This window comes from Ambystoma mexicanum, chromosome 11 (assembly GCF_040938575.1).
Source record: "Ambystoma mexicanum isolate Mex_15411 chromosome 11, UKY_AmexF1_1, whole genome shotgun sequence".
Classification (NCBI taxonomy): Eukaryota; Metazoa; Chordata; class Amphibia; order Caudata; family Ambystomatidae; genus Ambystoma; species Ambystoma mexicanum.
The window spans coordinates 386956277-386968496 of record NC_090934.1 but is presented as its reverse complement, the minus strand read 5'-3'; the positions used below and the strand labels follow the sequence as shown (position 1 = coordinate 386968496).

Sequence of the window (12220 nt, the reverse complement as noted above, 5' to 3'; positions counted from 1 at the left end):
AGAACAATTGTGCAAATGAGGCAATGGCAGTCTGGTAGGCTGGCGTGATTGTGTGTTTGATGCTGTGCAGGTTTTGCATAATAGGCCATTGGCTGAGAATGAGACACCTTTGACGTGCCTTTTAACACCTGCAGTGCAGATGTAACCTAATTCAGCTGAAGAGACTATGATTTACTGGAAGGTTACGCCAGGTGCTTTAGCTCCATACCGCACAACTCCAGAATCTGCAGGAGTAAACTTGCATGCTCACCAAGAAATCTGATTAGAACCCAGAGGTATAATAATCATTAAAACTAGGATTGGAGTACAGATTCCACCAGAACACATGTAATTGATTGCCAATAGATCTGGATTGGCATTGAAGGGCATCCAAGTACTGGAGTGATAGATGATGATTACCAAGGAGAAATTAGTAATTTCAATGAACAGCAGAGACCAAATCCCTCCTATTCATGTAGGAGACGGTATAGCCCAATTAATTGTCAGACCTGTAAAATTGTCCATGTTTAGAAAAGGGGAGCTCCTTACAGTGTTAACTACTCATGGGGACCATGGTTTTGGCTCTTTAGACCGCATGGTACCAGGTGCAAAGGTGTGGTAGAAAAATCAAGTGGCCCACCTATACCTGCAGATGTCATAGCGTCAGGCAGGGACTAAGTAGTTTTAGTAATGGAGCCTGGCATGAAAAAGTGGAATTATGTACCTGCAACAAATGTTACTTAAGAGAGTGATTATCAACACTGATATGTTCTTTTTCCGGATTTGTTTTGTGGAGTCTGTGCCTGGCTGGTGTAATTGTAATATTAAATGGACTCCATTTGGAAGAGCCAAACGACACACTGCAACAAACACAAGATGTCCTATTTGCGCAGCCAACCAATGTGAGTCTGATGACGTTGAAAAATTATGTTTGGCAGTCACCTGATGCTGACATTCCGGCCCCAGCAGACACAAAGAATAGAATTCGAAAAAAGCGTTGAGGACACACCAAGTACCAGCTCAATAAACATTGCCGCTGGCTGTAGGAACAATGTCTTTAGCATGGCAAGGATATTCACAGATCAAGACCCAGATGGAGAACATTTGGGCATATCTCGCCTCGAAAGGTTTTGAATATTTCGTAATTTTGTTTAACGGATGTACACAACGCGATGGATCTGCTAACTACATGTCTAGTAGTGGTGCCAACACCTTCAATTTTGACACATTTTGGGAATTACACAATGATTCTTTAGTGGAGGATTCTGATGTCTGACAATTGTTTTCCATCAACGTGTTATTGAAACATAATTAAGGTTGTAACCTGTTTGAAGGAATGTAGTTTTAACTTGAGTGACCATTCCCAGTCTGTGCAAAACCACATCCAAAACATGAAGGATTTGACAAAACGAGTAACATTTTATCAAAATGGGAATTGGTGAGATTGGCTGTTTTCTTGGATTCCAGATGTTGGAGGGATTTTGCATTACGCCTTTGCTTGTATTTTTAGAATTGTTATAATTAAAAAAAATGTGTTGTGCTGTTGTATTCAATGTATTTTTAGTTTAGTTATATTTCGTCCGTTTCAGAAGCAGACTTTGGTGCCCCTGAGTTATGCAAGTCAAATATTCAAGAGTGGAATGTAATGCTTTTGAATTGTAATGTTTTTGACTAAAACATGGAATCTGCGTGAAATGCATTCTCGGTGCTCCCAGAGCAGCAATAGGCATGTTCTTCCTCATTGAGATCTGCACAGTAATAGTAATAGATATATTCTTATACTTTAGGCTGAGAGAATCATTAAAAGACTATTCTGACCTTCCCCAAAGAACCGGAAGCAGCCCTGATCCTAGACAAAATGCTTAGGGGGTCTCATAATGGTAAGGTGGTGTCTACCTTATACAGTATGTGTCTGAATTCTAGAAAGAAAGGGGGTGCCTCCTCGGAGGAAGTGGGAAAGATCATTGGGGTGTGCAGTGTCGGACGAAGCGTGGAACTACTCGTGTAGAGAGACGAGGAGAGTATTTCTCAACATCAAATATAAGTTGCTCCACTTTAAATACCTGCATCAGTTCTACTATACACAGGCCTTGTTACACAAATTCTTCCCAGGCACCTCGGAGAGCTAGCTATGCAAGATGTAGCGCTGCACCAGTAGACTGTCTACACTTGGCATGGGGTTGCTCGGCGAAACTACTCTTTTGGGAAAATGTCTTTGGAACAATGAGTGAAATTGTGGATGAGAGAGTAGGCCCTGACCCGATAACCACATTATTAGGCCACAATAGGCAAATACCGGGTAGAGAGAGGAAGTTTTCCCGGCTCCTTCTGCTTCTGGCCAGGAGGTGGGTGGCAATGATGTGGGGAGGTACCCGGTCCCCGAGCATGGAAATGTGGCGGGAAGATATCTTATATTGCAATGAAATGGAGACAGAATGCAGTAGATTGACACTCCCCTAGCGAGACCCAGAGATATTTGCGGACCATATGTAAATGTCCTCATCACTCAAGCCCAAACATTACAAGTTGTATAGTAACTACACCCCACAACCACATGTTTTTTTTCTTTATTTTTCTTCACAGGATACTGGGAAGAACTGAAGGAAGGGGGAAGGGAGTAGTAACCCATTACCAAGCTGGTCACCATGGGGCTCGAAGTACTGATTGCAGTGAATCACCAGATGTACTGTGTGGATAACTAATGTATACAGATGGGGAGAGAGCATTGAGCTACTGTGCTACCTGTGGGGTTGTATTTTTCTTATTGTAGGTTGACTGGTTAATGTTATTGCAAAATGCCAATAAACACAGTTTTATAATGAAACATCTGCAGAGCCAAAGGTTGAAGACCTCTGCACTAGAAACTTGCACACAAAAGGGTGCCAGCCTGTCGCTGTATAAGGGCTTATAATGGACAGTTGCCCCCCTGGAGGTTGGTTCTCAAATTAATATTTCCTTTAACTAGACTAGTCTGACATGCATCAGTTTTCAGCCTTACCACTAAGTTGATTCTCCCACAGTGAATGTATCTAAGCCACAAAATTAACTCAACGGGACATCCATGATCCCAACTTCTAACTGTGAGCCTTTCAGACCCCTTCAGGCCATGCATAAACTAATCATGAGCTAAAGCATAAACCTGCAAAGAAGCATTCTGCGTCCATTTGTGGACCTGTGAAGAAAGATGGAAAAACAAGGCGAACGTGATCCACACAGTTGAACAAGTATACCACAGTCGTTTACTTCCCGAGCCTAGGAGAACTCTGCGGAATGAGGAGCTGCAGCAAGAGCCAACTAGAGATGGCCGCAAGACTGTGGCACACGAATAACGCTGCAGAACTGCCAGGTGAGGCTGGTTTGACCATTAACCAATTTGGAGAGTGCATTGGCTTCTCCATTGAAAGGTCAATGAAGGGGAACATTTGGGGGAATCCCAATGCATAATACAACACCCTAACTGCCCTAGCTAGTCACAAAGGGTGGCTCTGGTCACATCACTGAAGCCCACCAGTGGCAGCCCCAGACCGTTGGCAGAACAATGTGTTGTTTGCTGATCCCTGCAGAGACTAGGTGCCCACTTGCTGAAGAAACTATTTGCTACCTGTACCCTAATGAAAGGGTGCGAGCCTAAGCCTGCAGATGTCTCGGAAATACTTGAATGCTAAGGAACCAAATCAAGGTCTGTGAGAGATCTACTCAATTGAATGATGGAGGAACCTATGCTGCTAAGGAATTCTTTAGAATAGGTTTTTGACCTATCTGTTGGTAGCTTCTTTGGACATTTCATTTGTAGAATAAGGCATCCTTGGATAGTCGAGGACTATTTAAGACTAGGTTATTCAATTTATGATTTGGAGAAGGCTTCACAGGGGGTGTTGGATAAACCCAGAATATCCCACTTTTTGTTGTCCCGACTCTGACAGTTTCATAAAGAACTTCCTTCTTATTTGTCAATTTTTCCCTCCCTAGTATAGGCGTTTGATCCAATCCCTTCCCTGACATACTACTAAATAAACACATTTTGCTAAGCCGCAGCTCTCTGCTGTCAAGGGCATCATTGCCCGACCTCCCTTAAGGCACTCTAGGTGACGGTCTACACTTCCTATAACTCTTCTCTCTTTTGTCCACATCATCCACCTTGCACATTGTCCAGACTGGGCTATGTCAATTCTGATGGCTGTCTGGGTAATCTCAGATTTTTCCATCTGGGTTCTGGCACCTAACCGGCCATCAATACTCTGTGCTTTATAGGGACGCTGGTGCACACCACAAGCCTGTCCTGCAACCAGTCACTGACTAATTTCAGTACTTCTTGAATGTACTGGGTACTGTCTACACACGTTATACGCCAGCTCTCAGATGGAGTAGGTCTCTGCAGCCCTCTCCCTCTTCTTGATGTAGCTCATGTCTCTTTCTAGTCTGCAGATCTCCCCCTTTCGCCCTCCAAGCCTTCTGACGAATTTAAGGGTCTGACTTCATCACACACTACAGGATTATTTTGCCCATAGGTGACCAACCTTTCAACAAAAAATAAAAAAGCATTACTTAACATGTCTGCATGGTCCTTCTATCGGGATGAGGTTGCATATTCCTATTCCTGGGCTTTGTCTGTCCAAGAGTCATTCTTCTACTCAGTGTGTCAGTTTGATGTTGCCCCTACCCCTCAATCGTTTCAAAAAGATCAAATACCTTACAGCTTAATTTCCCCATTTTCTGTACGGTGGAAGAGTAGTTGGTGAGAAAAAGGAAAGGAACGCTCTACTGGTAAACACATCTAGGTTTAGAGCAGGCAATAAAAAATAAACAATCCATGATTTTATCTACAAATACTGAAAATTCACAGACAAGTGGCTTTGTTAGATCGAGCGCATTGATCCGAATTGTAGGCTGGGTTGGACGCTGTGGGGATAGAGATTTTTCTTGCAACAGTACATGTCACACATGAGCAAACCTTTACAGCTGGTATTTTGCATTGCTATGCCAATTTATTACAGTCTGTTTGGCTGATTTTGTTGGGTACCATTCAGAGTGTGCCGGTATCTTGGTGGTAGAGCTGGCAGGAAACTGGCACCTGGTACTTAACCTTTTACCAGCACTCGGTCTGGCAGCATTGCCACCGGATTACGAGTGCCAGCGGTACAGTGTAAATCCCCATTCATGGAGTCCCATAGGACTCCACGAGGGGATTTTCTGTCATTACTGCCACCGGCTAGGCCGGTGGCAGTAACAAGGGCTTTTTTGGCTGGTAGGACGCCTGGCTTACCTCATCATTTAGCTGGAGGGTAACCCAGGTGCCCCACCGGCAATCCCATAGTTGAGCGGTCTGGTAAAGTGCTGGTATCCACGGATACCGGCATTTCTTTCACCGGACCGCCCGACTCGGAATGTCCCGTAATCAAACAATGAAGTTCATAATTCCCGCTTGTACACAGATAACATTGATATTATAGTGTATCTCCCAGAATGCTCCAAAGCTGCAAATAACTATTGTAATAAAATAAATCTGTCCCTTGACCTGTCTAAAACCAAGGTTGTATGCTTTGGGACGACGAAGTAGAGATTGTACCTCAATAAGAGTGAAATTCATGTTTGTTATGCATTATTCCCACTTGTGGTTGGAGGATCCTGGGTTCTACTTCATTGCTTGTGGCAATATTGTATGTAGGGTGACCTGCAACAATTATATTTTAAGCTTGGGGGACAGATTTCAAAACAATTTCTGGAAGTATATTGAGGTAAAGTGCTAAACAGTAGTATACAAAGTGAGATTTGGAAGCATGGTGATGGACCAAAACTCGATCCTGTACAGAACTCGTTTCTAAGGTCGATTATGGTTCCACACACTTGCGTACCTGGTAAATGGTTTAAGGCTTGACGTGGATGTTTTTACATTCAAGCCATTTATGGGCTTGGAACCAGTAAAGTATTGTTGCAAATGCAATTATTGTACATGTCATTAAGTAGATTAACAATGCACCAAACAATGACGGTGCCCCTCTGCTTTGTGTTAGAATGAGAGTCCCCAGGCTCTGTCAGGATTGGGGTGTCTGCTTCATGTGTCAGGGTGAGAATGGACATCTTTCCTGCCCTGTCGGGACAACAGTGGCTTTCTCACTGCTTCATTTGTCAGGATGTGGTTGAATGACCTGTTGCTTGATAGTTAGGTTTAACTACCAGATAAGTTACCCCATGAGTGCTTGACATTGACCTTTTTCATTTGTCTTTTTCCTCTGTGCAGTTGGTGGAATTTGAGAATGTTCGAGGTGTGATCACCATGAACGAGGAGTATGAGACACGCCTGTTCTGTAACACAGCTGAGGTGAGAAGGTCCTGTGAAAACGATGACTCGTGCATTGGTTCTTTGTTGGCCTACCTATCGCCAGCATGGGTCTGTGACGTGCAACGCCTCCACACTTGTGCCATCATGAAATTGTGAGCCTATGACTGTAGTTTTGTTGTATATAGCAAACCAAGTTTTAGTCTATTTGTGGAAACTCATGGCAGAAGAGGAGGCCATCTCGCCTTTCTGCTGACACATGCCATTGTCCCTTGCTGCCATAGAAGGGTGTCGGATGAGCATTCCACCTGCCCTTAATTCTTTTTTGTAGACACCAAGTTGTGATGAAGTTTCCATGAAGGTATGTGTTCTTTCCATGTATTGTAGCTATTTATGGTATGTAACAATTGTTATATTATGTCTGGAGTAACAAGTATTGTTCTGCCCGAATGTTTTATTTGTCGTCCCTAGAAGAGGTTTAAAACTAAAGCAAGCCATTATGAGCCAGATTGCATATACGAACCAGGCCTGTGCTTACACTGATGCAGTATATTCCTTGAAAATAAACTCCCAGGTTGTTGGCAGCATTCTTCAGGTATAATGGAATTGGCTTCCCTTCTTTCTGCTGTCAGAATAATTGCCGTATTCGAAGGGATTGTGTCCTCCGACGTATTCCTTATCTTTGATAATTCGTCTCCAGCTTGCTGGCCTCGGAAAAAATGTTTCTCAGTAGAGGGCGCTGCGCATTGACGTCCGTCGAGTTGGTGTCCCTCGACAGCCACCGTATCGGCGCCGACGTCACCATGCCCATAAATAGCCACGCGCAGCGTCCGTTGCTCAGTTCCGTTTTTCCGCGCTTCGTGGTGCGTCGGAATATCGTTGCTCAGTTCTTCAGTCAAATATTCTTCATTATTCCTCGAGAATACCGACTCGTACTCGATGGCTTCCTCATCCGAACCGACCACTCCACAGACCGGCTTAAAAAAATGTCGAGACTGTGGAAAGAAAATGTCGTTGACGGATCCTCACAGGATCTGTTTGTGGTGCTCGACTCCCAAGCACCATTGTTCGGAGATCGAGGACTGCATGTCCATGACGGCAAAAGCCTTGAAGGAGCGTAAGGGGAAGCTCGAGAGAGGTAAGGCAGTTAAAACTTCTTCGAAAGTTTCCTCGGTGGAGTCGAGCCATTCGTCTCCTCGCCATCACAGAAGACATTCTCATTTTAGGTCTCGAAGCAGTTCCCATCACTCTTCGAGATCTAAGCATTCAAGAAAGAGACGTTGAAGATCCCCTTCCTCGTCTTTTTCTTCCGCTTCCCTGAAAAGGGTCTCCTGCCCCACAAAACATAGCTCTCAGGCTGAGTGGGAGGAATTCAGGAAAAAGATGCTTAGCGTCTTCGAGAAAGCGGCCTCGACCCCCTCGAAGACTGCTGAGGGTGATACCCTGGGTGAAAGACCCGAAAAAACAAAACGCCGCAAGTCGCAGCACCCGGCGAAAGAAGCTACTCGAGAGCGCCACGAACCCTCGAGTAAAGGCAAAGTCGCGTCTTCGGCGCCATCGTCGAAAGTCCCTTCGACGCATAGATCTGCGTCTTCGACGCCATTATCGAAGGATTCTTCGACGCACAGGTCAGTCGATTTGACACCGTCTTCGACGCCGAGAAAGAACAAACCCACGGCCATCTCACAGCCAGTGGCCATACCCAAAGCCTCGATCACGAGAATGTCGTCGACAACCTTGAGTATAGTTCCGATACTCTCGAGTTCCTCGAGGCCTCTACCAACTTTCTCGACGCCTTTTTCGATGACTTTGAAGCCTTTAACGTCCGCGTCGATGACGTTGACGTTTTCTCAGCCAATTATGACGAATTTGGCCCCTTCTGCTATGGAAATGGGATTTATACCATTTCCAAGATCTGATCATTCCAGAGCCTTATCTATTTATGAAGAAGGGGGAATTCGGATCAGGAAAGACCTTTTGAGTTGCAGGGATCTGCAACTCCTGTACCAGAGGAATTTACCTCCGAGGAAGGTGGTTTAAAGGACCTCCAAGAATCCTTACATGAAGCAAGTGGGTTGGACACATCCCCAAAAGTGGAATTTGCCAAACCAGACCCAGGGGTACATGCTGAAACCCCTTATAGAACCTTGATGGCAAGGATAATAGAGTTTAAGGGGTGGTCTACACCCTCACCTGCTTTTCAGCAAGACGACCTCACAGACATTTTGGTTAAAGGTCCACAGGAGGATCCTCTGGTGCCATTTCATGCGGCATTACAAAGGAAAATATTGGCAAACTGGCAAACCCCTGAGGTTATCCCGGCGGTTAACAAAAAATTATCAGCCAAATATAGGGTGTCTACTGCTGACCCTGAATATTTATCCAGACACCCAACTCTGGAGAGTCTGGTTGTTCAGGCAGCAACTTCATCAGGTAGTAAATCGGCTTACCCTACTGTTCCACAGGACAGGGATGACAAGAGATTTGACTCTATGACCAAAAAAGTATTTTCTGCATGTAGCATGGCATTGAAATCCATCAATGCTACTTGTACGCTCGCAAGGTTCAGCCACACACTTTGGGAGTTTGCTTCATCAGCGGCTGACTGCCTCCCAGAGGGAGAAGAAAGGGAAGCGTTTCTAAACATCATTAAGGATGGAAAGACGCAATGTGTGAATCCCTTCAAACTGGCATCGATTCTGCTGACGGCATCAGCAGGGCCATGCGACAAGTACAACAACCCAGAGATTTGCTTGGTTGCGAAAGTCTGGTTTTGGTCCAGATGTGCAAAGCAGACTCTTGAATATGCCCTTTGACGGCTCTTCTTTGTTTGGTAAGAAGGCGGATGACAGTTTAGAAAAGCTACAAACATCAAAGGCAGCAGCAAAATCCCTGGGAGCTGCAATCCGTCAGACACCATATCGCCCCTCAGGAACCTCTTGGAGAGGTAAGTCCTTTTGCTTCTATTCCGCATTCAGAAGAGGCAGAGGACAGCCGGTTCAAAGGGGTCAGAAAAGATTCACCCGAGGTGGACGGGTTAAAAATACATAAACTGCAGCAGCAGCAGGTGCCTCTTTACCCTCGGCATCTGCATCAGCCGCCTCCAAACCGCTCTGAGGACTCTCCTCACAAGACACCAGTAGGGGGCAGGTTAACTCAACATCTGACGGAATGGCAGGCTATTACGTCAGATGCTTGGGCATTGGAGACAGTTGCCCAAGGTTACTGCCTGCCTTTTCTACGCATCCCTCAGAGTCATCCACCGGGGAACAGCTCTCTGAAAGTTCCAGATCCGCTCCTTTTGCAGGAAATTGTAGACCTGCTAGAGAAAGGTGCCATAGAACCGGTACCTGTAGCGGAGAGGAACAAGGGCTGGTACTCCCCCTACTTTCTCATACCGAAGAAAGACGGAGGACTGAGACCTATCTTGGACTTACGAGAATTGAACAAGTTTCTCAGGAAGGACAAGTTCAAGATGGTAACACTCTCTCAGATCCTTCAGGCCCTCCAGCTCCAGGACTGGCTGGTATCTCTGGACCTCCAGGATGCCTATTTCCATGTGCCAATCCATCTCAAACACAGGAAATACCTGAGGTTCGCAATTGGCGGCTCTCATTATCAATTTCGAGTTCTGCCATTTGAGCTGACCTCTGCCCCGAGGGTCTTCACCAAGTTAATGTCGGTAGTGGCTGCAAGTCTAAGGAGGGGAGGGATTCACGTCTACCCCTACCTGGACGATTGGCTGATCAGGGCTGTATCTTCGGAACAAGCTCAGATCCAGCTAGATTATGTCTGCCACTTCCTTCACAAACTGGGCTTCTCCCTCAATTTAAAGAAGTCACAGATGATACCATCACAGAGACTCCAGTTCATCGGAGAGGTCCTGGACACTTCTCTGGGAAAAGCCTCGCCACCAGAGGTGAGGGCTCAAGATATTCTGCAGATGATCACCAAGTTTCAAAATGCCCAACATCTCCCAGCCTTCGACTTTTTGAGGTTGCTAGGCCTCATGGCATCCTGCACCTTCCTTGTGCCAGAGACTCGCCTGAGAATGAGATCTCTCCAGTGGGCACTAAGAACCCAGTAGTCGCAGTTCTCAGGAAAAATGACAGATCTCCTTCGGATTCCGGACAACGTAGCCCGAGACCTTCAATGGTGGGCTTATCGAGAGAACATTTTGAAAGAACTGTTTTGGCAACCATGGCCGGAGATAACAGTAATCACGGACGCCTCACTCACGGGGTGGGGCTGCCCATGCCAACGACTTGACCATCAGCGGTCGTTGGTCTCCATCGGAGTCCAGACTACACATTAACCTATTGGAGCTGAGAGCGATCAGACTAGCACTGAAAGCTTTCCTGCCATCAGTACAGGGAAAAAATGTCCTGATAATGACGGACAACACAGTGGCCATGCACTACCTCAACAAAAGAGGAGGCGTGGGATCACTGCCACTGTGCAGAGAGGCAATGCAGCTCTGGTTTTGGGCAATTCAAGAAGGAATCTATCGGCAGTTCACCTAGCCGGAGAGAAGAACTTGACGGCGGACGCTCTGAGCAGGCAGGGCACAGTCTCCAACGAGTGGGAACTAGCTCAGGAAGTCCTTCAGGAGATCTTCACCCTTTGGGGAACCCCTCAAGTGGATCTGTTCGCCACTAGTACCAACAGGAAGTGCGATCTGTTTTGTTCAAGGGAATTTCCCCCGAGAGGAGCTCTGGGGGACGTGTTCGTAGTGGACTGGGAGTTTCCACTCCTGTACGTGTTTCCACCAGTCCCTGTCATTCCTCAAATGATCAGGAGGTTGAGAACATTCCGGAGTACCATGATCCTAATTGCCCCATACTGGGCCGGGAGAACGTGGTACCCGGACCTTCTGGACATGTCCATCTGCCCTCCAATTCGCCTTCCACTCAAGGAGAATCTTCTCTCACAGAAGGGAGGTCAGGTTCTCCATCCAGACATCCGAACCCTCAACCTTCACGCTTGGCTTCTGAAAGGTTGAGATACAAGGATTGGGACCTCCCTGATGACATCATGGAGGTGTTGCTTTCGGCCAGAAAGCCAGCAACAAAGTCTTTATACCGCTGCCGTTGGAACAAATTTGGCAGCTGGTGTAGAGAAGAGAATATCAACCCCTTTTCATGTGGTACACCAACAGTGTTATCCTTCCTACTCTATTTGGCAAATTCAGGCCTTCAAGTTGGCACTATCAAGGGCTATTTTGCAGCGCTATCGACCTTCAAGCGCACTGCAGAGGAGCCATCGTATTTCAAATTACCCTTAGTAAAACAATTTCTAAAGGGGTTAACTAATGTCTATCCTCCAAGACCATTCCAAGTTCCCTTATTGGACTTAAATTTAGTCTTAAATTTCTTGTTGGTTACTCCTTTTGAACCACTCCACTCTTGTTTGCTAAGATTTCTCACCCTTAAAACTGTCTTATTAGTGGCACTAACATCTGCTAGAAGGGTGATCGAATTACAAGCTCTATCTTGTAAACCCCCTCATACAATTTTTCATAAAGACAAAGTTGTCCTACAGGTGAAGCCTAATTTCCTCCCAAAGGTGGTTTCTGAATTCCACATCACTCAGAAAATTACCTTACCTTCATTCTATCCTCCTCCCCATCCGGGGAAAGATGAAGAAAGGCTACATAGGCTGGACCCAAGGTGGGCTTTAAGCTTTTACATCAGCAGACTTGCTAGGATTAGTCAAGCAGACCAACTATTCGTAGGTTACTCAGGGCACAAATTGGGACTACTGATAACAGACCATTTCCAGATGGATTATTTTGGCCATTCTGGAATGTTACAAACTAGCAGGGAAAGAGCCTCCTCAAAATTTTAGGGCTCATTCACCCAGGGTTATCGCAGCCTCTTCGGCCCTCCAAAGAGGGGTTCCGGTTCGAGACATATGTGCGGCTGCCACATGGTCGTCCGCACATACCTTCACAAGATTTTACAA

The 12220-nt window shown here is 45.9% G+C and overlaps 1 protein-coding gene across 1 annotated transcript in view; it reads left to right on the top strand.

The window, feature by feature from the left end:
- Positions 1–12220, top strand: part of PTPMT1 (protein tyrosine phosphatase mitochondrial 1) — a 401721-nt gene that overhangs the window by 283947 nt on the left and 105554 nt on the right. Inside the window, exon 4 of the mRNA XM_069623099.1 lies at positions 6218–6298. Coding sequence (XP_069479200.1) covers positions 6254–6298 — 45 coding nt within the window. The 5' untranslated portion in view covers positions 6218–6253. The remainder of the gene's footprint in view (positions 1–6217; positions 6299–12220) is intronic.